This window comes from Dermacentor albipictus, chromosome 1 (genome assembly GCF_038994185.2).
Source record: "Dermacentor albipictus isolate Rhodes 1998 colony chromosome 1, USDA_Dalb.pri_finalv2, whole genome shotgun sequence".
Lineage (NCBI taxonomy): Eukaryota > Metazoa > Arthropoda > Arachnida > Ixodida > Ixodidae > Dermacentor > Dermacentor albipictus.
This window is the reverse complement of record NC_091821.1, coordinates 513,003,357-513,029,574: the sequence shown is the minus strand read 5'-3', so window position 1 is coordinate 513,029,574 and position 26,218 is coordinate 513,003,357. Positions and strand designations below refer to the sequence as shown.

The window sequence follows — 26,218 nt, the reverse complement described above, 5'->3', positions numbered from 1 at the left end:
ACAAAACGAAATTATCTCTTCATTCTGCTGGTTTTAGTGGCCAAATTAGCACATGGCCACATGTCAAAACCAAAATGTTGCTACTTTGGCGCACACGGTCATGTAGGAGGAGTTTAAATATCAAAATGTAGGCTGAAAGGTGTCAGACATATTGAAAATTTCCACCGACACCGTGGTGCACTTAAAAATGCACTTCATAGTCGCAAGTGCACAGCTTGGGTATCTAGCACTGTCTATGTTTTTCTTTTAGATCTTTTTAGGTAACAGACGGTATGCTTGACATTTTCCTTGTAATCTACAGTCAATGAACGATTTTTCAGATGTGCCTGATAAGTTGGACACCTTCGCAGCACTGCCACGTACCCCACAGAGCCCACGTATAAGGACGTCTGAAATTTTGGATGCTGAAAGCCTTCGCTGTTAGAATTTTAGGACTTTTTGTCAGGACCACAGATTCGAAACGGCATTAATCAACGCTACCACCACTGCCATTTTGACTATCTTGCAGCACCGAACCAGTGCTCTCGCATGCTAGGCCTGGCTGCTTCAACATTTGCTATCAAGCTTACTGCTGTTCGCCGTCATGTTTTTTATTGAAAGAATTCACCACTGTCAGTAATGGCACCGACTCCTATTTTGTCATCCTCGTGGACAGCTTCGAAGCACAGAAAGTATGTCAAGGGTCAAGCCTTGCATAATGCCGGTTCCCAAATAATACAGCTGTGTTATGCGATCAAGCATAGGCAATGTATTGTATAGTGAAGCAGACCATGAATGGAAAGGGGCCACTGCCACGAGACACAATATGTATTCTTTAATTATAGATGTGTGCACCTGCCATCTACTGTCCCAATATGAGCACTGATGTGCCTAATACTAAGTGTACTGGCAAGCCCACAGAGCTATTTTGGATGTGGCGATTTGAGTGCTTGGGGGCGGTAAAAGGAAAGCATTCATTTTTGTCAGACGTTTTCGTGACCCACAGGGAGCCCACAAATTTAGAACTTAACTGTATATGCCAAAGCGGCAATGTAGTATATTTTGAGGGAATGACGACGTATTAAAGGCCCTTCTAGTAAATAGTTGTCTATAAGTCCGTTGGTGGGATTGGGCTTTAGCGACATTATAACCGGAGAAAAATGTATGAATGAGCCACTTACAGTGGCTCATTAACGAAATTGTACTTACAGCAAACAACTTTGTTAAATTGCAAATTTCATTATTTCGAGGTTTTAAAGTTGCTGCAGTAAAAACAACTTTACAAATTCACAGAGCATTCCTGAAAATAGTATCTTGTTAGCGAGCACTTATAAACGCACAAAACCGCAAGAAGGTCAGGCCATAATAGCGCGGTTATGAGCGCCGGCACATGCAGTGCAGATTGCACCAACAGCAATGTATCGACGTGGCTCATGGTGTCCGAGATTTGCGAGTGCTGCATCACGTGGTACCGTGAATCTTGGATGCCATGGCTGACCGTGCTTAGTGCTCGCAGCCGGCACCCACAAATTAAAAACAAAAGTGCAAAAAGATACGAATAATTGCCCCGAGCCAAAAAAAGCAAAAAAAGAGAAAGAGATCAGTTTGGCCAGAAAGGCGGGTTGATGGCTATAGCAGCAGAGAGACAACTGCCCGAAGCAAGGTTCGTAGTTTTATTGGTGTCGCGTGTACTCAGGCAAACACGAGCAGATCTCACTCGACGAGCATGAACTCACCATCACAACATCAGCAAACGTTTCGCACCGTGTCTCGGAAACTTGAGATTATGCGACTGCCAACACTAGACACATGGTAAACCAATACGCACTAAGGCACGAACCCTTTCGGCTCAGCCTTTGCACTTGCTGTGCAGAGATCAGCTGCAATATACAATGCGTGGCCCATGCATAGTCGTGCGTGAGGAGGAAAAGGCAGATTGGCAGGTGTTTCTGCCCCCCTCTCCCAGTGCATGCTTGATCAAATTCACTCTCTCCCCCATCCCACTTGCGCAGAAGGAACGGTCAGCTCTCACGTTTCTCTAAGTGCTGCGAGCTCCACAAGTTGTTTACCAATGCGACAAATGGCACAGCGGTGTTTGCTGCCTACCGCGTCCCAGCATGTGTGCTTTCACGATGTTTTTGCCACAAAAACTTTTCACCCAGAAGGACACTCGAATAATTTTTGCTGAGGCCGACATTTGTATAGTTTTTTTTTCGCTAGATTTACAGGCCATACAGTCTCCAAGTACATGCTTGAAATAGCCAAAAACTTTGTTAAATCGAAACTAGGTAACAAAATTACTTTGTGAAAACAAATACACGGTTTTCAATGGAACCAAGATTGGGAAATGAAGATAGCTCGTTAAATTGAGGTTCGTTATATCGAGGTTTGACAGCGTAGTTGTACAGTAAGACCCTGCTAACTCAAAGTTGTAAAGACCGGGAAAAATTTTGAAATAAGCAAGTTTTAAGATAAGCAAATTCACGAAAATAGAAGCCCCTGGGTGTGCATAGACCACTAGAGCTTTTCGAAATAGCTGCCAGCAGCTGCTAAATTTCTCATAAGAGCTCTATATTTATGGAGCGTCTATTTTCGGTGTACCACTTTCGCGAAATATTCGGCGACTTGGGACCCGCCATGTCGGCCGTTTATGGGCAACAGTGATCCTCACACAGAGCCAAGCAAACTTTGTTTATGCACAAGCATACAAGACTTCTCCCGCTTTTGTCATAGGGTGTCTGGTCTCGCGCGGGTTGTCATGTCATGCCTACAGTGTAATTTCCACACAACCGTAGTGTGTCAGCGCATGAAATCTAAGCAGAGCGGAATGTAAGCGGTGCTCAACTACCATACTTTCTGGCATATCAGTTGAGGTTCTCTTTCAGGATTTTTGGTTGGTGCGTATTATAGAACAGTGCTACTTCTATAAATTTTTTTTTGAAAGAAGAGCAAACTTCCATCAATATCGGATTGGATGCTATGGCCAAACGAAGTGTGCTGGATTGACCTCCTCTGGCAGTTGCTACGGGCAGTGTGCGCGCCATGGAAGTAGCAGATTCTTCTCGTGATAGAGTTGCCGAGCGCCGTACGGCCGATCGTGAGTCAGCCGACTCAGAAGTCGTCGCATCTGCAGATCGCTTTCAAGATACAGCGTGCGCCGCTGTACAAACTACACAGTTGCTACCAGAGTACGAGCCACTCCTGCCCCTCCTCTGCTGCCTTCCCGCTTTCCTCCCTTGTGCGCGATTTGGCTCCCCGTTGTATGATTTCACTCACACGTACAGCATATAGTGTGCAGAGACTATGTTATACCCCTTGGACTTTATATGCAACATCGCGGCCATCACGACAGCAGAAATGCACCTGGAGTGTCCATATCATTGCTATCGCAATTCTATAGGAATGGCACCGATACACTTGCACGTGACTCAAGTTCCCAAAATGAAATGTCACTGTATCTTTTTTTTTTAGATCGCTTACCAAATTAACAGGTGCGTCTTTTACACCTGTGCGACTTGTACGCATTTTTTTTGGGAAGAGCTGCCGTTTTGAGGCGGGTGCAACTTATATACTAAGGTGTGGCTTATAGACTCGAACATACGGTAAAACTATATTGTGAATGAGACTGCAGCTGGCTGTGAACGGCAGTGATAAGAGTGGCATAAAATCAAGACTAATTCGCTCCAAACAAACAGTCCTGTCACTTTTTGGTGATATTGCAGCGGTGCATAAAGTATATAAACCTTTGGGTAGTGCCTCTTTGACAACATTTTTGCAGTGGGATTTCAAGATATCCAGAGTGCGGTGCAAAAGCATTTCACAATCAGAGGTGAAAAATACATGGAGTTGACCCCGAGCCAGGAAAAAATTGTGACTTGGCTGATATTTCGAGATGTCAGAGTACGAGTTAACGAGGGTTTACTCTACTGGTTAATGTGCTGTCAGTAACAATGTACAGTAAATTTACATTAATTCAATGAGGGTTAATTACATTCCAATTGAAGGTTCCATGGTTCCATGGGTTCAAGTGTTCCACTTTCATTATCTTGATCACAAAATTAGACTTTGATAATTCAAACTTGGCTGGTCAGCACGTAAGCGGCTGATTTCAGTAGACAGTTTTAGTATAGCGTACGCTAATAAATACCGGGTCGTCATTGCGCATGCGCTGAACGCTAAACGAAATAGCGGGTATAGCGGACGTACGCAACGCAAATGAGTTAGCGTTAGAGTTCTTGCGTGGTTTACGGAGTTTGTGTGAAACATAGCGGTGGTCCCAGCTGCCCGCTTTGAATTGAATTTGGCGTTGCTTTTGTAAAATGCACTTCGTTCATAGCAAATGATTGTGGAAATTGCTTTTGCTTAGTCTCAGGCCGCTTCGATGACTGAGTATTTTGGATAATCTCATTGTGTTTATGAGATCGCTTCTCATTTCCAACGAGTCGAAGCCTAACGAAATAAATGTTTGAGATGTCAACGCCACCTATCGCTACAGGCGGGAAATAGCCGTAACGATGGCCTATGGCCTCTGAGATCCGAATATATCGCCTGCCAACTAAAACAGTAAAAAACGTGCGCTGCTTAGTGTATGCTACACTTAGCATATAGCGTACGCTATAAGTTGCGTACGCTAAACTAAAACTGTCTAGTGGTGACTGTGGTGGTGACTAATAGCAGCAGTGTCCACCATGGCAGTGCTTAGGGTACAGCAAATGCTTTGAACACATGTAATCTCCCGTTGAAAATGCAAATTCTCAATCTACCCCAGGAAGATATTAAAGTGAAAATGGTAGTTCACAATGAATCGCAGTATTTACCTGATTCTAATGCATGCCTTTTTTTCAAGAAAGTTCACCAAAAAATTGCTAGGAAAATTGCTACAATCTGATACGAAACCAGAACCGCATTCGCAACAGCCTATTGTCAAAGCCAGCCTAGCCAGTGTCATCACCACTGCCATCACGAGATGGCGACTACGGATGGCAACAGAACAAGTTCTCGCATAGCATGGCGATGACGACGACATGCTTTCAGTCTGATTATGAAAACTAATTCAAATGATAAGTTATTTCAGATGTTAAAGCTAGCAGCAACATATTGTGTAGCGTGTTCTTGGCGTTCCAGAGAGTAACATGAATCGCAGTATGAACTAGCAACGTGGTCAGTGCGCATAGACCACCATGCTGCTGCTTGTACTTGTGGTGGAGTCGTTTTATAAGTGCAGAATATAAAATGTGCCGGGAACTTTACGGAGGACGACATGATGTGGTTCTTCATAGACAGCAACAAAAGTGTTTGGGAAAAACCTGCATGTGCAAAGCAGCTGGCAATCTTTGTCGGCAACAGTTATTTCCACAAATGATGGAGCGAATGGATACTGCAGAGTAAACCTATGCCGTAGTCCTTGTTATCATCGCAGGTGGTAGGCATCCTTTGCAGAAGGCTCTTGTGGTATAGCTTGCACGGGAGGAGACCATAAAATGTGCAACTGTACCACTCTCAGCATTCTTGACAGAAAGGCCACCACTCAGGTTGAGACAACAGTATGCACATGCAGCGTGCCTGGCACTCGCCAAATATCGTGCATCTACGCCGACTACCACGGGGCATGCGTTTAGCCCCCCTGACAACAAACGCAGGGACAAGCACGGTCCTCCTATGTGACCTTTGAGATTGGGAGTGCATGACAATCTCAAAGCCTACACGGCATAGCCAAAGCCATGAATCTAGCGAAACGCGCTGGTTCTCCATTTTGAGGAAATCTCTCTGCATAGGAGGGAGGACATGCAGGCTGCCACTAAACGCTTGAGCGCCTTCTGTACTTCTACTCTTCGTGCTAAGTGGAGCCTGTAGGCTTCGGGTCTAAGATGCACGCATTTGGTTCAGGAGCATGTGACACTACATTTAAATTAATAATTTGTATAAAGTGACTTTGTTGTAATGACGGTTTAATGCATCGAGTATGCCAGTGCACAACCACCACTGTGATCATTCATGTATATTTCAGGAGAAACTAGAGGATGATCTGCAGGTGTGCAACGACCTACCCAGAAATGTGCATGAAATGGTCGGTGAGGACCCCAAAGGTGACTTTAGCTAATATGTGCTCACTGACGCAGTTATTCCCATTACTGCCTCATCACAGATGCGAAGAGTGGAGATGCAGCATTGCATTGTCCTGATCAAGAACTGGCAACAGATGAAAAACCACAGTAGATTAATAAATCTTGCGGTTGGATTAGTTCGTTCATAATGCATGAAAAAGGAATACTGCATGAAAAGACAGACAAGCATGACAGGGCAGGGCAGAGACATGGAATATCGCAAGTAGTCAAGAGTTCAAAGAAAGTTCGTCTGGTCAGGTAACATGATGATGAAGAAATTGCGGCCACTGACCAAGTCAAGGTGAAAAAACACAGAGACATTTCGGGACCCGTACGGGTTCCTTGATCACATTCGTTTCGGGTTCTTTGATCACACTAAAAGTGGGCAAGAGCCGCAATTTTTTTGTTTCGGGAAAAGTACGGGTTCCTTGATCACACTAAAAGCGGGCAAGAGCACACTAAAAGTGGGGGAGATCGCACTAAAAGCGGGCAAGAGTGTGATCAAGGAGCCTGTACGGGTCCCAAAACGTCTCTGTGGTTTTTCACCTTGACTTGGTCAGTGGCCGCAATTTCTTCATCGGAATATCGCAAGCCCTGCACTTGTCTGATCCCCTCATGCTTCTATTATTTGTGCAGGATCCTTTTCCTATGCAACAACAGTGCAGATGCAGGAGTGCCTGTGTCTGCTTCACGACAGGCTTCAATGCATTGACAGTGACTACGGACTTGCACAATAAGTGGGAGGTGGCATTGCTTGTGCCCAGCAGTGACTTGCAGCAGACTAAACTGATCTTCTTTTTCTCAGTGGACACGTATGGCCATCGGCGAGGTGGGAGTAAATCTATTTGTTTACTTCCATGGTGTTTCCAAACAGCTGGGAGGCTGCTGCCAAAGCTTTAGGGCGCATCCACTTGTATCGTCACTTATTGTGGCTCGGTCTCTTCGTTCTAACAAGGGTTTACTGTATACCAGATGGTGTACCCCAACTCAAATACAGAGTGCAATTCATCATCACCAGCCTGGCTACGCCCACTCTAGGCCAAAGGCCTCTGCCATACCTCTCCAGGTCATGTGCCAATTGTGGCTATGTTGTTCCTGAAAACTTCTTAATCTCATCCGCCCACCTAACTTTCTGCCATCCCTTGCTACGGTTCCCTTTTCTTGGAATCCAATCCGTAACCCTTAATAACCACTGGTTATCTTCCCTCCTTATTACATGCCCTGCCAATGCCCATTTCATTTTCTTTATTTCAACTAAGATGTAATTAGCTCGCGTTCGTTACCTCACCCAATGTGCTTTCTTCTTATCCCTTAACGTTACACCCATCATTTTTCTTTCCATAGCTCGTTGCGTCGTCCTCAACTTAAGTAGAACCCTTTTCGTAAGCCTCCAGATTTCTGCCCAGTAGGTGAGTACTGGTAAGACACAGCTGTTATACATTTTTCTCTTGAGGGATAATATCAACCTGCTGTTCATGATCTGAGAATGCCTGCCAAAAGCACCCCAGCCCATTCTTAATCTTCTGATTATTTCAGTCTCATGATTTGGATCCGCGGTCACTACCTGCCCTAAGTAGATGTATTCCCTTACCACTTCCAGTGCCTCGCTACCTATCGTAAACTGCTGTTCTCTTTCAAGACTAGTAAGCATTATTTTAGTTTTCTGCAGATTAATTTTTAGACCCACCCTTCTTATTTGCCTGTCCAGGTCGGTGAGCATGCATTGCAATTGGTCCCCTGAGTTACTAATCAAGGCAATATCATCCCCGAATCACAAGTTACTAATGTATTCTTCATTAACTCTTATCCCCGATTCTTCCCAATCCAGGTCTCTGAATACCTCCTGTAAACACGCTGTGAATAGCATTGGAGAGATGTATCTCCCTGCCTGACGCCCTTCTTCATTGGGATTTTGTTGCTTTCTTTATGGAGGACTATGGTGGCTGTGGAGCCACTATAGATATTTTTCAGCATTTTTACATAGGGCTCGTCTACACCTTGATTCCATAATGCCTGCGTGACTGCTGAGGTTCCGACTGAATCAAATGCTTTTTCGTAATCAATGAAAGCTATATATAAGAGTTGGTTAGATTCTACACATTTCTCTATCACCTGATTGATAGTGTGAATATGGTCTATTGTTGAGTAGCCTTTATGAAATCCTGCCTGGTCCTTTGTTTCACAGAAGTCTAAGGATTACCTTCATAAATACTTTGTAGACAACGGACAGTAAGCTGATCAGTCTACAATTTTTCAAGTCTTTGGCATCCCCTTTCTTATGGTTTAAGATTATGTTAGCATTCTTCCAAGATTCCGGTACGCTCGAGGTCATGAGGCATTGCGTATACAGGGTGGCCAGTTTCTCTAGAACAATCTGCCAACCATCCTTCAACAAATCTGCTGTAACGTCATCCTCATGAGCTGCCTTCCCTTTTGCATAGCTCCCAAGGCTTTCTTTACTTCTTCTGGCGTTACCTGTGGGATTTCGAATTCCTCAAGACTATTCTCTCTTCCATTATCGTCGTGGGTGCCACTGGTACTGTATAAATCTCTATAGAACTCCTCAGTCACTTGAACTATGCCATATATATTAGTAATGATATTGCCGGCTTTGTCTCTTAACGCATACATCTGATTCTTGCCAATTCCTAGTTTCTTCTTCACTGCTTTTAGGCTTCTTCCGTTCCTGAGAGCATGCTCAATTCTATTCATATTATACTTCCTTATGTCAGCTATCTTATGCTTGTTGATTAACTTGGAAAGTTCTGCCAGTTCTATTCCAGCTGTAGGGTTAGAGGCTTTCATACATTGGAGTTTCTTAATCAGATCTTTCATCTCCTGCGATAGCTTACTGGTATCCTATCTAACAAAGTTACCACCGACTTCAATTGCACGCTCCTTAATGATGCCCATAAGATTGTCATTGATATCTTCAACACTAAGGTCCTCTTCCTGAGTTAAGGCTGAATACCTGTTCTGTAGCTTGATCTGGAATTCCTCTATTTTCCCTCTTACCGCTAACTCATTGACCGGCTTCATATGTACCAGTTTCTTCCATTCCTTCCTCAAGTCTAGGCTAATTCGAGTTCTTACCATCCTATGGCCACTGCAGCGCACCTTGCCGAGCATGTCCACATTTTGTATGATGCCAGGGTTAGCGCAGAGTATAAGGTCTATTTCATTTCTAGTCTTGCCATTTCAGGTCCTCCACGTCCACTTTACGTTATCCCACTTGCGGAAGAAGGTATACATTATCCGCAAATTATTCCATTCTCCAAACTCTACTAGTAATAATCCCCTGCTATTCCTATTACCTATGCCATATTCCCCCACTGACTTGTCTCCAGCCTGCTTCTTGCCTACCTTGGCATTGAAGACACCCATCAGTATAGTGTATTTTGCTTTGATTTTACCCACAGCCGATTCCAGGTCTTCATAGAAGGTTTAGACTTCCCGGTCATCATGACTGGATGTAGGGGTGTAGGCCTGTGTGACCTTCAATTTGTACCTCTTATTAAGTTTCACAACAAGACCTGCCAGCCTCTCGTTAATGCTACAGAATTCCTATATGTTACCAGCTATATCCTTATTAATAAAAAATTCAACCCCTAGTTCTTGTTCTCGTCTCTCTGCTAACCCCGGCAGCACAGGACGTGCCAGCTTATTAGCACTGTAGATGCTTCATTTGTCCTCCGAACTTCACTGAGCCCTATTATATCCCATTTATGGCCCGCTAATTCCTCCAATAGCACTGCTAGACTCGTCTCAATAGATAACGTTCTAGCGTTAAACGCTGCCAGGTTCAGATTCCAATAATGGCCTGTACGGACCCAGAGATTCTTAGCACCCTCTGCTGCGTCATAGGTCTGACCGGCGCCGTGGTCAGTTGCTTCACAGCTGCTGGGGACCGAGGGCCGGGGTTTTTATTGTTGTATTCATATAGAAGGTTGTGGCCAAGACTGCACCAGGGTGGCCAATCTTGCTATGCTGAGGGAGTGCGTTACCGGTTCTGGACCCCAGGATCAGGCCACACTCCAGGCCTGTTTGCGCAATTTTATCAACACCTGATATTTTTTTTTTTATCCACTGGAAAATTGCGCGGCACCTGGATTCGAACCACGGTCCTCTTGAACGCGAGGCGGATGCTCAACCTCTATGTCATCACTGCATTTATTTGTCATGCCGAGTTTGCATTAGCCCGCAGTGTGCTCAATAGGGCTGGCATATTTGCAAGAGATGTTCAGCGCTGTTCGATCTGCTGAACCAGGGTGCTGCCATGCGAGACACTACCTGGTCAGCAGCTGGCTTTTGAAACACCGAACAGTGCACCCAGTCGGACACGAAAACAGGCACTGCCTCTGTGGAAGGGACCCTCGAGAAACAAGCGCGTGCGCACTCCTGCATGCAGCTCACCTCTGTAGTGGGGCACTCAAGCAAGTACTCGGCCAGCCGATGAGGGTGTGCAAACAGCACCTGGTTTGCAAACCAGAGCCGCACATTGCGAGAATGCCGCAGGTGCACGCACAGCACCTCGTACCAGTCTGAGGCAGAACCCCTGCACAAAAAATACATGGGCGTCGCAGCAATCGTTATCTACTCTCTGGCCCGACCACAATGGTCCATCCTCACATGGGAGTGCAAAAAAACATTTTAGTTAACTGTGTGTAAAATTATCAAATGCATCAAGAATTTAATAAACAATCGCTTATTGTATCAACCTTGTGACAGGTAAAGACAAAGAAGAAAAAGGACCGGTGGGGCAAGAAAATAAGTATGAGGGCACCTTGGCTGCCTAAAAGTAGATGCGCCAGGAGGCAACCATCAGCAGTGGGTGACGTGGCTAGAGCGACTCCAGCTCGATGTAGCCAGGCCATGTCTGCCACGCTCTGTTTGATACATACTAGCGGGCAAAGGCTTGAGAGACTTGTTCACATCCACAACCAAAAAGAGTGCGTCATATATGAAAGATATAGGCACGTGTCATGCAACTTGATGAAAAATTGTCTCATGCTTTCATGTCACAAAATATGATGTGTTCATTATATGAAAGGGGTCAAAGGTATAAACTTACTGATCACCTAACGAGAAGAGTGACATGTTTCTGTGGCCAGTGGCTACCGCACATTATTTGCACTCACAGCCAAAACATAGCATGACAAGCACTGAAAGCAGAAAAGGTGTACAAAGAATACGTAATTTGTCACAAACTTGCATCTACAAGTTGTAGTTATATATATGAAGTAGTTTATTCTTTAGAAAGTGTCACAGAGCACTGTAAAGTGAGACTTGTGCACTTCTTGCGTAGTGCAAGCAGCATTGCCTGTTGTGTGCGAAATGCAGCACAGGGTTAACCAGACTTATAGAGTTGTAGAGGAGCACTGTGGTACGTGGCCAGCTGCGGAGTCCCCGGCCCCCAGCCTTGTCAATGAGACCAGGTTTCCATCGATCAGTCTCGTGCTGTGCCTGTGGTTCCAATATTTCAAAAGGTCAGCCACGACAAAGTCATGCTCATAATGCTTGTTGTTTCGTTTGTTTTCTTATCACTGTATTGTGCTAAGATTTATTTAGATACAGTACAGACCATTTATAATGTAACTGCTTATAGCCAGGACCAGTTATGACATCGCTTTTCTTGACCACTAGCATTCTTCACATAGAACTTAATGCAGGCTGCTTAATGTGCAGGTGTGGAAAGCAAAAATCCGGTTATAGCAGTTTCTTGAAGCTTGCAACCATCAAACCCATCGAGGAGGCGTGACTTTGTTGCCATGTATCAGTGGAGCAGATACACGCAGAAGCCGAAAAGACAAGCAGCGAGAAGGAAAACGAAAAGACAGCGGGAGGAGGGAGAAGGGGCAAGCGCGTATGTCTCGGTGGCAGCGCCCGATCCCGGAGTGCGCTGCACGGTGCGCAGGGTGCGTCTTTTATTTTTTTTTCTTGTCCCAGCAGCCTCTTTGTTGCATTCACTGAGCAACACATTGCGTTGGCATCTGCAGTTGCTTTCAAGCTTCTGTCACCATGGCATCTGCGTCTCCAAGCATCGTTGGAAAGTGGCATGCTTTATCGCTGAAAACCAAGGAGGGCGTGATAAAGGATGTTGAGAGTGGCATGAAGAAAGCATTCGTGGTGGCAAAGTACAGGATGTCCTACACAACCGTGTCTACTATATAAAAGAACCGGGTGAACGTGCAGCAGCAGCTGCAGCAAGGTTCTTAGCTGTCATGAAAAAAAATTTGTGCATCAAAGTACGAGGACTTGGACCCGACACTCATCAGATGATTTCAAGAAGTGAGGGCTCAGACCATCCCAGTAATGGCCCCAAACTGTAAGGGCAAGCCAGGTTTTATGGAACTCTCTTAGGCCACAACGAGTTAAATCCATTTCATGGGTGGACTGCCGTGGCATCAGCTGTAAATCAACTGCAGTGAAAGCAAAGAAGTGAACAATGCATCTATCTGACTTCAAAGTCTGGCTTTGCTCAAATTTGTAGAACATGCGGTCAACATATGCAGACAGAGACATTAAAGATGCCAATGAAGCTGGCACATCATCATCATCATCATTTATCACACCCTTAAAGGCCCCCTTTTGGGTATTCCATAAGGGGGGGGGGAGGGGGAATACAAAGGGAATACATCTACACATGCTTTACAATAACACATCAAAACTTGGCTTTACATTAAATGTAGAACAACTGAACATTTGGTCATACACTGCAGAACATTGGGAAAATAATTGAGTATTATTTTCTGAGATTACCTCACAGCAGTTGCTTAAATTTCAAAGGGTTACGCTCGTTAACAACTTCATCTCATAGCTTGTTCTGCTCATTTTATAATCTACTGCCTAACCATGCACTCGTGCTGAGAAGCAAACCCTGCTCTGGTCTCCAGGCTTCAAAGGAGCGCATCAGAGTGTTGTTCTGCATAAATATGGATGGCACTGAAAAGTGTCACCCGTTTATCGCTGGTAAATCAGTGAGCCTGCGTCGCTTTAAAAAGTGGGAGTGCTTGCCAGTGACATAAAAGCAAAGAGTTGATCATGACGATACAGTGAAACCTTGTTAAACCGTAGTTGGCAGGAGCTCGGGAAAAAGTACATACCAAAAGGTACTACTGTTTAATCGAAATAGCACGAGATCGCACCCCCTTACCTGTCAAAAATGGGACTCAGAGAGAGTGCGATGAAAGGGGGAATAAACATGCAGTATTTATTCACTTCGTGCGAAAAAGTGTTACTTTCATTTGATGCCGCGGCGGCCTAACAGCGACGACAGAGGCCTCAAACTTACTGAAGCTGCGTGCCAGCTTTTCAGCCAGCCCCCTCTTCTCGGCAAACACTCGAATGGCAGATTACTCGTTGGCTTTATGTATTCTCTATGCATGCACACGGTAGCGCTGCAGAAGTTGCAGGGCGCCTTTTTCATTGCGGGGTGCTGTTCTCGCCGTGACGATTGCATTCACATTCATGAAGCTGACGTAATGCGCAGCTTCTGCCACTGTCAGGCCAGAATCGCCCGTGCTGTCATTTTCCGTGTGGTCCTCATCACTGTTGCTAGCTGACACTTTGGAAGCAACAGAGGCAAAGATGGCGAAAAGTCAAACCTCGTAGTCGACATCTCTTCGCGGTCACAGCAGTGCTGCCGAGCAACTTCTTCACATTCCAAATGTGCCACACACCGTAGTCAACAGCAGATCTCTGTCGCATGCCAGCACCGATTTCTTCGTGTCCCGTTTGATAGCACAAACAATGTCTAATTTTTCTTCTATGCTGAGCACCCGGCATCTTTCTTATCCGACCTTCGGCATGACGAGAGTCCTCGTTTGCATGACGCCGCAACGCTCTCTGGCACGGCACCGAAATGATGTTGATGTAGCTTCACGCGCAAAAGCACAGGGCGCTTGGAGGCTGTTGTTCCGATCTCTGAGGCTTGTTGTTCTACCGGGCTGCCTGATGGAGACGACGTAACGGCGTGTTTGCGGGCCGAAAAGTGGAAACACGATGTGTTAACTGACACGTACGTAATAAACTGGTACGGTTTATGCGGATACAAAGCACGTTATGTTCAATGGCTGCTGAGTCGGGGACTTGACTTTACTACTTTTAAAACAAAGCAAAGCCATAGCGAAGAACTTCAGGCTGGAGGTCACCGCCCCTTCTAAGGTGAAGTCCAGGGCAGTAGCCTTTCTTGCCGACTTGGAATTGGAAGGCCTCAGAAAAGCAGTCAAATTCTGCAAAGGTGATGTCCTTCAGGTATTCTTCCCCACAAAAACACACAAAGATTGCGCCCACTCTGTGCCATCGTCACAGAAGATCACTGCTGGCAGCACAATGTCAGTTCTTCCTTGCAATGCCACCTCAACATGTTGACACCTGCAGACCCCTTCAAGTTAAAGAACTCGGAATTGCTCGTGCAGGACCTAGTGGAAGGATTACCTAGAGCAAGCTGCAGCATTTCTACTGACTTTGAGGAACTTTTCTACTCTGTGCCGCATGATGAGTTGTTTTTAGCAATCCATGATGTGATTGACTTTCATGGGGTAGTGCCCTTTCAAAATGCCTCATTAGTCAATGTGGACAATTTTTTAGAGCTGTTGAAGTGTTATTTGTGCTCCATGATTATAAGCTATGACGAAAATATCTACGTGCAAAAGAGGGGCACATGCACCGGCTCTTGTGTTTTGCCTCTACTTTGTGAGATTTTTTTAGTCAAATTGGAACGCAAGTTGCAACGTGAACTTGCAGAAAGGCATGTTTTAAGTGTGTACAGATACATTGATGACTTTCTTGCTTTTTAAGTATACCGTGTGACCAAACACTCCTATCAGCAGCGAATAGCGTGTTAGATCCTTTTAATAATACTTCATGTCCTTCCTCTTTTACCCTTGAACTTCCCGCCAATGGCATGTTGCAGTTTTTATATTTCGCTTTGTATTTTAAATGAGACAACCATGTTTGTTGGGAATATTTCTCATGCTCCAAGAAAAGCCTACTACCTTATGACTCCTCATACACTAAGCTCGTCAAATGAGGGATTGCTTTGTCATGCCTGAATTTGGCTTAGAGAAAGCCCTGTATGCACAATGTCGAGCACAGCTTCAGTTTGCAGGCGTCACGTCTCGAAAGCTCGGGTTTTCCCTCCAGTTTCTCTGTGGCTGTGAGAGGTTTTTTTAAAGAAGGGACCCTGCGCCTGAAAACATTTCTTTTTATTCTTTGTCGATTTTGATAAAACTTGCTGAGTTTATGTATTTCAATATGCTAGTTTTAAATATACATCCAGTTTTCTTGCAGAGTAAATACCTTCCCAGAAATTGAAGAAACTCAGTTTTATTGCATAATTTGCTTAAAGGTGAGCTATCTACCAAACATTATTTTGTAAATTTGCACTCTATACAGCTTTGCCTTTCTGGAAAAAAAGATAGAATTACAGTGATAGCACAAGTAGAAGCACAGATAATGCTACTCCAATACGGCAGCGTCAACAAAATTGTTGTGTTGGGAAAAAAAAAGTTTCACAACTGATCTATGGAAAGAAAGTTTGCAAAAATGGCACCAAAGGCCATCAGTAGACTCTAGGTATAATTCATGGCAGTTTGGATGTTGCGGGTCGACGACAGCATGCACTGTGAGTATGTTCACTTCAATAGGATTATTACACGTTTTTGGGCCCGCAATTTCTCGCGAGCTCCATCCTGATGAAACTTCACCGTAGATCTCGCAAACCACAGTCAGTTTAGTAGCGAGACCGTAATCTTAAATACTCGCACCAGCCACTCAGAACCACCGCAAGTATTGCATGAGAAAACAACATGAAGGTTGTTCACTGCTGCAAGTTCGATGACAACGTACGGAGCAGCGGGCTTTGTGACCGAGGCTGTTGTACTATCGGTGGTCGGATCTTCAACAAAACACTGAATCTTTCACTCAGTGGCAGTCGTAAATGCAATCTTGTCGAGCGTAGCTTTCTCATGTGCTCTTATCTTATCCACTTCCTCTCCAGTTACGACAGCCGTGTTCAGCAGGCCTATAGCCATAAGGCCGCCAAGATGAGCTTGCAGCAGGGCTGCCTACTGTGGAGTTCCAAAGTGGTGATCCCACAAAATCTCGAGTCCAGGGTCCTGCAGTTGCTGCACGCGGGTCGTCCTGGCGTGGAAAAGACCAAGTTCGTGGTCCAGTCCCATGTTTGGTGGCCTGGCCTGGACCAGGACATCGCTCACATGGTGCAGAGCTGCCAAGTCTGCCAGGAGCATCAGCAGAACTCGGATCATGTGGAAATCACCCCCTGGCTGTTCGGACAGAGACGCTTGTCCTGCCTGCATGTAGATTTTGGGGGGGCCCTTCAAGGGCCATTACTTCCTGGTGGTGCTGGGTGCCTTTTTGAAGTGGGTGGAGGTTCTACTTATCCCCACTCTTATCAGCAAGCGTGACTATTGCAGTGCTGCAACAGGTCTTTGCCGCCCAGATGTTGTTGGACGTCATCGTGTCTGACAATGGCCCCGCTTTCGCCAGCATAGAGTACCTGGCCTGGCTGACGAAGAACGGAAATCGCTGGATGATGGTTCCGCCGCACCACCCTGCTTCAAACAGTGCAGCCGAGCAGGTGGTGCAGACTATCAAGGACAAGCTCAAGAAAAGCCAGGCTGAGGATTTCTGGACACAGGTTGCCCGGGTACTGTTCTAGTACCAGACCAGGCCCCATGATGTCACTGGCTGTGCCCCCTGTGGCTCCAATTGGGTCAGATGGTCAAGACACCCTTCGACGTCTTGCATCCGGACCTTTAATCCACAGTGCTCTTGAAGCAGCTGAAGCAGAAGCTGGCTGCTGAGTGAGGGTGCCATCCCGGGTCTTTGCCAGAGTCGGGAGCTCCAGTCTTCGCCAGGAACTTCCGTCCTGGTGCACCCTAGTCTGCAAGACAGGTGGTGTTTCCTGCCAGCGCCTCATCGCTGCTCGTCCGCATGCCAGATGGGGCCACGTGGAACAGACACGCCGACCATGTTAGGCCTCGCCTCAGCACCTGGCCAGCACCTTCGATTGCCACTTCAGAGTTCCAGCCCGCAGGAGGACTAGCAGCAATACTAGTCACTTCCAGCGGAGCGTCGCCCACCTCGGAGGTGGCAAGCATTGCCAGTGGTGCGGCACGCATTGGGCCGCTCTCAAGTCCGGCACCACTCGCAAGGCCAACCGCTGAGGACCCTCCAGACGGAGTGAGGCTGGTTCAGGCACCACCCTGTGTCGCCACACCTGGCCCGTCAACACCGGTGCCCAGGCACAGTCCTCGACCGCGGAGGCCACCGTAACGTTACTCACCTTGGTAGCAGGCACCGGCTGGGATGGAGGCAGAGCCTCTAACTTTGATCGTGGATGTTTTTTTGCTGTCAACAAAAAAACTGGGGGTAAGCGGTGTAACAAGCATGTGACGCTCCCTCGGGCATAATCTTCGTTGGCCCGCAAGGCTCGCTGGGCAACACTGGTCACCGCATCAATAAACACCGATGAGCACAGCTGCTCGGCGGTCGGTCATGTTCATCGCCACCACGTTGCAGAGCGTCCATCTAATGGAGGCTGCTTCGAGCCCTCCCTCGTTCACAAACCTGGGCGGTTTGTGAGACACCTGCTGATGCAGATGCCCCTGTGGGGCCAAAGCAAAAAGAAAGTGTGGATGATGCATGAGGTGTTAGCAAGTTGTGGGGATTCGCGACTTCACGCGTTCCCCAATATGTTGCTTTCCCCGCATGGCTCCCATCTCTTGTAATCCGGCTTCGCTGCATGGTTTTATGGCGGCGGTCGGTGTAGTAGCAGAGTAGTACGAGTGACAACACGAGTGTTGCTCTGCTAATGCCGCCTAACGGCGGGGTTACTTGGGCGCAAAAGGGAGAAGACTGTTTCTCTTTGGATTGTGGTCGGTAAGCGGTGCGGACGTTCCGCATGTGTGCCGATCCATGCTTCTGCGAGTCCATCTCGCGAGGCATGATCATTCGCATGACTGTACATGTGAACGACCAGATGTTCCAGCACGGGGCTAACATATTGGCTCGCTATCCAGCTGCGGTGAGTCGGACTTGCTCGATATGTCGCATGCCCATTGGCATGGTGTGAGGATAGTAATTCAGCTAGCAGGCATTGGTGTATGAAAGGTGCAATAAATGACTTTGTGATTGTCTGCACCACTATGTTGCTGTTCCTTTGTCCCAAGAGTATGGGTGAGACCCCCACAAAGTTGACTGTGCAATTTTGACGAAGATCCAAGAGAAGCAATGGGTCATGCTTATCGTTGACAAATGCACGGCTCATAATGCCGAGTTAAAGTTCACTGCAGTCAAGTTGAAAATTTTACCAGCTGACACTAATGTTAAAGGCCCCCTCCCCTCACCAGGTCTGGCCATATTGAGCTGACAAGTGCAGAGCATACATTGCGCGATAACGATCGTGTCGGCAACGTATCTGTGATCGTGTCTTCTGGCTGGAAGATAGATAGCAAAAGTTGTACCGATTTACAAAAATGGAAGTAAAAACTTGAGTGAAAATTACAGGTCCATCTCACTTACCTGCATTTGCTGCAAAATGCTCGAACATGTCATTGTTCCGCATATTTATAACTCGAATCTAAAAGTTTCTTTTTCTGCAATCAACACGGTTTCAGAAAAGGCTTTTTATGCGAGACACAGTTACTTGAATTTACTACAGATATCCACCTTAACACAAATCACTACTTACAGATTGACAGCTTATTCCTTGACTTTTTCGAAGCGTTTGATCGTGTTGCACATTGCTGCCTCATATAGAAATTATCTGCATTAAAATTAAATCCTGTACATTGCCATGGCTACATAACTTTCTGTCTAATCAAGAGCAATTTACCTCTGGTAATGACTTCAATTCCCCCAAATCTAAAATTACTTCAGGTGTGCCACAAGGAAGTGTCCTTCGGCCCCTGTTGTTTCTAATTTATATAAATGATCTACCTAACAAAATATTTCGAGAACATTTGGAACTTGACACGTTCGCTTGATTATGTTTTACGACTTTGTATTGTATTCGCTTTTGTATCGTTTTTCGACTTTGCTTTGTACTGTATTCCCTTGAGTGTTTTTTTTTTTCAATGTTTACCAGTGTTTCTTTCCAATGCAAAAACTTATTTGTTTCTCCTACTATGTATTTCCCTTTTTCCTTAAATATTGTCACTTGTTCTGTAACCTCCCCTGCCCAATGCTCCTCTGAGCCTGTAGGGTAAATTGAATAAATAAATAAATATCGTCTTGCATTCGAATATTTGTCGATGATTGCGTAATCTACTGTCCAATAACCAACAGTGATGATCATATAGTCCTCCAACAAGACCTAGAGATTGTGAACCAATGGTGTACTACATGGCTCATGACACTATACATGTCAAAATGTAAAACAATGTCTTTTATTTGCAAATCTGTTAATTCGGTTTATCTACCACATTAAAAATAGTATTACTACACATCCTCGAGCGCACAATATAAGTATCTTGGTGTGCACCTTACACCTAACCCATCATGGTCTGAGCACATTATGTGTGTCTATGCCAATGCATCCAAATCATTAGGGTTTTTGCGCCGGAACTTGCGCAGCACTGTTCCATCTGCCTTGCATAAGCTGGCTTACTTAATGTTTGATGCGATCTCAGCTTGAGTACGCATCTCTCATTGGGTCTCCATACCAGCAATACCTACCGTATTTACTCGATTCTAATGCGCCATCGATTGTAACGTGCACTGTGTTCCGTAACAAAAAAACAAAAACCATCCTTAATTGTAACATGCACTTGTTCGCGGTGACTTAAATAAAGAAAGTCCTTTACAGTACCACACACCTGATTCTTTCAGACAGAAATAAAACTTTCTCTCATTTGGAAAAAACATGGATTTACTCCCAATGCACTAAAGTTGCGATAAATAAAAGAATGTCGCAGTTTTGCCCGAAAGGTGAAGCACTGGTTACGATAGCAAATTAGTGGACAGCTACACAAAGAGTAAGGATAGCAGTCTTATCGACCATATAAATTTTTAAACATTCGTTAACTAAACTACTTAGCATGGTGTCACGCGCGCACAAGCAAACATGAACCCGACTCACTCAATGACTGCGGAAACTATCAATATGCTGGAGTGAGGAAGTGCTGTAGCCGGAGCGAGGGGATTAGCCTTTGTGTGGCCCCTTGCTTCTATGCGAACTAAGCGACGAGAACACAGCGCGGTGTGCCTAGATGCGTAGACTCTTGTCTCCGTCACAGACCGCTTTCAAGATAGGGGTCGCACGGCCACACCACGCTTAGCACCTACTGGTGTAGAATGTCTCTCCTGTTTGCACCAGTCCCGCACAGAAGTTTCGGGAAATCAGAATGCCCGTGACACGGCCCACTTTCCATCCGTCTCCACACAGGGATCACTTTCATTTTAAATGTGGCATCGTGATGAACTTGGCATGTCTTCGCAGTCTGCACTTCCATGCCGATAGAGCAAATGCAGAAAACGGGAAGACCGGGAAGATGGCCTGTGTACTAACCCAAGCCAAACGAAACATTGCTTGAGCACACGCACTACAGCACATGGAGGAAGCTACGGCAGCTAGGCCCCAAGCGCGCACGAGGTGGCCATTTCAAAATGCCGATAGCAATATGGTAACGCAGATTTAGGGTTGTACTTGATTCTAATGCGCAAGCAAACTTTGTACCCAATTTATCAGAAAAAAAGTGTATGTTAGATTCGAGTAAATATGGTAATTGAAGCGTTGGAAATCATTCAGAATAGGGCAAGTCGTTTCATTGCTTATAATTACAGCGCCCAGTCTAGCATAACGCAGATCAAAGCCAAACTATTGTTGCAGTCATTTTATAAATTCATTCACTCTGATAGATTATCCCTACCATGTTTGAAACACCACGTCTTCACATTGCACAGACTGCACAATAATTTCAGCTATGCCCGTGTAGACGGCGCGATGTGAGCATTTGACTTTTCACCACTCCCTTGTGCTATCTATCTCTGGAACAGTCTTACGGATAGCATTGCTTTGCTCAGAAATCACGATGACTTTTGTAGTAATTTCGTCAAACATTTTTCTCCACACTGTGCATTTTCTACCGTGTTCCAGCACGCAATCATGCTCTGTGATTTGCTTGTGTCTGCCTCAGTATTCGTGTAGCACTGACTCATAGCGCTGGTCAGGTGTCCTCATGCACAGCGCACAAAATTGTGTGCCGTGTGAAACAAGACAATCACAACAGCTCGCGCGCGGCGCCACAAGAAAAGCAAGGAGAAAAATAAAATGAAGGCAGGGCCCATGATGTATGCATCACGCGATCCTTGAGGTCTGATTTAGGAGAACGTAGGGAAGAAATTTCGCTCGCAGAGGCTGGACGGGGTATGTGGAGAGAGCGTTATGTTGGCAGTGATGCTTGTCTCTTGAAATCATGCATTCACGGCACTGAAATATTTTTACTTTGGCAATTAATGAGCCGATTAGAAAAAAATTTTGTGGCAGAACTTCCAGTGTGTAATCAAAGTTTTCTGTGTGGCCCGGTGAGGCACCCTTTAAGAGACAGCCTTTTGAATAAGGCTGTCTGCTACTGTAAAGACACTATAGAAGAAACACATTTGCAAAAGGGTCCTGCTTGATCAGGCTGTTTACCAAGTTGACATTCCCAAATTCCCTGAGTTTTCCAGGTTTTCCCTGAGTGCCTTTGCAAAATTATGAGTGACACAGAACTTTGTTTTACGTCAAGACAGGCTGACACTATGTCGCCCGATGCTGTCACTCTCTAGTAAGTGTGCTAAAAACAACTTAATTCAGTTTGAATAGTGGGGAGTGTCATTTATATTATTAAAAAAAATTTGAAGCGAGGGGTCAGTAAAATGCACAGCGAATAAAATATCTTTGAAAAAATGGTAGAATTCATTGCAAATCGAGTAGAACATTCTCAAATATGAATAAAACAAGATGCATGCATAAACATATGTTTTCGAATATCTACTTATGTCATTAATTGTGATCGACTGTTGATACGTATGTGTGAAACATAGGTGGTGCTTGAGACTCTACTGAAAGCAAATCAAGGTGATAGAACGACTCTTTGAGCATTTTATGATGAGTCATTATAATTACAGAGTAACTAAATATTTCACTATTGTAAAGTAAGTGATGCTACATTTCTTTATAAAAAGGATTAAATCCCCCGCTCAAATTATATGCACAAGTTATTTATTAACCTCAAGCATTTCAAGAAAGAAAAATATATATATATTTCAAGGTTGCTACTGACATGCCCCACATCAAGCGTCATGTAAACCATGGTAGTGCCTTCACCAAAGCGATACTCTGTAACGATACATATCATTCAGAAGCAAAATGGAAGTAATTTAGGTTATCAGAATCTTCAATTTGCCGTAAGCTTAACCTTCATGCTCCATTCCTTGCTATCACTGCACAGAAATAGCAAGAACAGGTCACATCAACAAATGTGGACGCCGTGACTGAAGGTTGTATGAGCTACTTTCATCAATTTAGAGCAAGCTCATTGGTGCGAGGCCCGAACTTTTTTACAAATTAGATGCTCAACATTTGGTGTGTCAATCTCAACTCTCCTGACATACTCTCAGCCCACGCACAACGCCTCAGTGTTGCATTTCACTGCTCTAAAGAGTTTATTTCGGTTTGGATGAGGGACACCTGCACTCCGGCATCAGCCAACACTTCGTTTTTTGAGCTCAAGCTCCTTGAAAAAGCGGTGGCAGGCTTTCTTCCCCGTTCATTCCTCAATGCATAGGTCCTTTCTGTTCTCGCTCTCCTTCCCCCACGCGTTCGCCCCACGGACCATTTGAAGCATTTTCTTCATCAACTGTACAGTGCACATACGATTTTTCGGACTCCCTAAGGGCCGCATGAACGTTCGTAAAATCAGGCAGTCCGAAAAAATGAATGCGTGTCTTTTACTGCCATTAAGGGCTGAAATCACCGCAGGCACAACCGAAAAGGCCTACCAGCACGCTTATTAGGCGTATCAGTGCCTGTACTGTGACAGGAGCTGGTGGATGGACGCGTGTATAATTAAGGGATACTGGGTCCCGTGACAATTGCCCCTTCCCATGCTTGTTATGCTTCACCGCGTCGCACTTCTGTATTGGGGCAAAGCTGACTTTTGGAAACCAGCATTATGCAACGCGTCGTACTTTCCGAGCTTCGAAGCCAATCGCGAGGACCACAAAGTGCCATTGCTTACAGCGGCGAATTCTTTCAATAAAAAATACGGCGCCGAACGGCAAGAAGCTTAATAATGAACGTTGAAGCAGCTAGGCCTAGTGTTTACGATGGCGCCAGTGGTGGCTTTGATTAATGCCATTTTGGACCTGTGGTCACAGCAAAAAGTCCGGAAAATCGGACGGCGAAGGGCTCTTGGGTCCGAAATTTCAGACGTTCTTAGACATTGACTCTATGGAGTATGTGATGGTGCCGTGGAGCCGTCGGGCGTCCGCAAAGTCGGCCATTGACTGTTCAGTGGCAACTCCTCCAGCCGATGACACAGCACCAAAAGACTATTTGTTACGATCCCTCACTGTTACGCGAGCCAGCATTACTGCGACTTTCGTTACCTTTCAATAAAATTACAGCTAATTTTCTCTGATAGAAGCACTAATTCCCTGAGTTTTCCCTGAGTATTTCCAGACTATTAAACATCCCTGAGAGTTCCTGGTTTTCCCGGTTGGTAGACACCCTGTTGATATACAACAGCACGAGCCTCTTAACGGGCGCAATTGACCCAGATGTCGATTTATGGTGGCAATTGAAAGTCACAACAATAAGCAAGCACTTTCAAGTGGCTGGCTTTGTGCATAATGCGGAGGCTTTTGAAGCTGATGAGAACAGATTTCGTTGTTGAAGCAGTCAACACCGATGATATGTGGTCCAGCTTCGTCGACAGCAACTCTGTTTCTCCAATAGACACCTTTGAAGGCTATGGCAGTGAGAATGAGCTGGTTGCCTGCGAGGAAGTGAGCACTGACAATGTGATTGGCACAGCGGGGTGCAGTAGCATGGAGCTTGCTACTGAAGACAGACCTGGTAACGAGGACGATGAAGACCCCACACCAGATTTGCCTTGCAAATACAAGCCTGAACAAAGTGAAAATGTACTGCACCCAAAACAGTTTTGGCGACAAAGCATTTCAGTGCGTAAGCCTTGTCAAAGATGAAATTCTTCAAAGTGCAGTAAAAAAACTACTCCTAGAAAATCATAGCATTCTACCACTGATAAGGCACTTGTGAAGAAAACTTATTTTTCGTGCTTAATTGGGATTATTTTTTTGTTTGCTTGTGTGCGTGGGAAATAAATTGTGTTGGAAAGGCAGGTTGCCTACTTGGCATGCATAAGAACCTAAAAATGTGATGTCTTGATTATAACAGGGTATCCCTAAAAGCGTAGACTTTTTGCAACTCCTGCGGCCTGTGTCATAAGAAGTCTACACTCTAAATATATATGCTTGTTTTGTGCATGCAACTTCTCCCTACCATAATTTGTGAGACAGATGCCTATATTTAAGGGGTGTGGGAATACAATATGTAATGATGATGAGTAATGATCAGTAAATGTAATTTAATTATGAGTAATTATGTATCACAGATACTTTCAGGCCAGCCACCAAAGTTTGACCATGAACATCAAGCTTTTTCAGAAAAAAATATCAGTTTCAGTCTTCAAAGTTTCGAATATTTCTGGGTTATACTATGCTAACTGGGTTTATTACACGACGGGCCAATGATGGGTAGAGTGCTTCAACGCGTACAGTTCCTAAGCTCGTGCATCTGCGGCATGCGATGCTGTTGGCAATCCTCCTGCCTACGTCCAGGCGTTCTTCCTCATTACAATATACTAATTTGTGCCGTCTGGATGGTTCTGTATTCCAAGAAAAAATTCAAACTTTGCAATTTTACTAAGTTTTGCCGGTGTCGAAAGCAGTCAAAGTGTTCAAATATTAGAAACATTGCTATTTTGGCAGTCACACCACTTCATTGTCTTGTCCTACACACAATCTGAATGCTCAGATCATGCAATGTGCTTTTGAAAAAAAAAAAAAAGAAGAAACCTGTTGATTGGTGACTTCTAGCTCAGGTGGCCAGATCGATATTTTGCCAAAATGCTAGAAAACTTTCGGGAAAAAAAAAAAAAATGTGCAGAATGAGTTCTGAACATCAACAAACACGTGAAATTTTGTTCAACTATATATATGTGCAGTCAAAAACACGGCAGTTGATTTTGCATGGAATGATCCACAATCCCGTCTGGTTAGGGAACATTACAACTACCGTATTTACTCGCATCATGATTGCACTTGCGTAATGATCGCACCCCTGAATTTTGTCGTCAAAATTCGATTTTTTTCCTTTCCCGTGTAATGATCACACCCTGCGCTTGTCGCAGCGATATGTCGTGTGCCAAGTTTAGCTAATGATGATCGCGCTTACCATCTGTCAAATGCTACATGAATGACTCTTGAAGACATACCAAGCGGCCTGCATGCACTCAACATACTTAAGCAGATGCTCCATTTCATCCCTTTCATCACTTTACGCACTTCCATGAAAAAAAAAGAAGCTACAACCAAACTTGCCTCGGTTTTATTATTTGAAGGCTTCATAATGGTTTTCGTCAACAACAACATAAAGGGCGCCTTTTGATTCTTCTCGTCTGTACTTGTGGGCACGCAACAAATCGCAAGCGGCAATGATAGTGGCCACGTTTACGCCGATATGTTAGAAGTGTACCCTATTCATATGCCGACGCTTGTAACGCAGCTAAGATATTCGCCCACCCTTAGAGGAAACATGCCGTAATAGGATAGCAGTGAAGACAAATGCCGCAGTTTCCGCAGCATGCCCGATATGTGTTTCAATGTCACTGGCAGCTAAGTGCGCACATCTATGTTTCTGTCCCCTCAAAAAGGACATGGCTATGTTATTGTTGCAAACTTGCTGATATTAACAATATTATTCCTTACTGTGTGGGGATGCGCGACTCTCACGCGTCCCCTGATATCTTGTTTTCCCGCATAGCTCTCGTCTCCTGCAATGCGGCTTCGCCGCGTGGCCTGAGGCCCGTGGCGGTCAGCGTGGT

The 26,218-nt window shown here is 45.1% G+C and overlaps 1 protein-coding gene across 7 annotated transcripts in view; it reads right to left on the bottom strand.

Moving 5' to 3' along the window:
• The window catches only part of faf (ubiquitin carboxyl-terminal hydrolase-like faf), a 758,782-nt gene that overhangs the window by 69,335 nt on the left and 663,229 nt on the right, over positions 1 to 26,218 (bottom strand). For all 7 annotated transcript variants that reach the window (XM_065437146.1, XM_065437151.1, XM_070532615.1 and 4 more), the window contains one exon: positions 10,497 to 10,638. In XM_065437146.1, the coding sequence (XP_065293218.1) occupies positions 10,497 to 10,638 (142 nt within the window). The remainder of the gene's footprint in view (positions 1 to 10,496; positions 10,639 to 26,218) is intronic.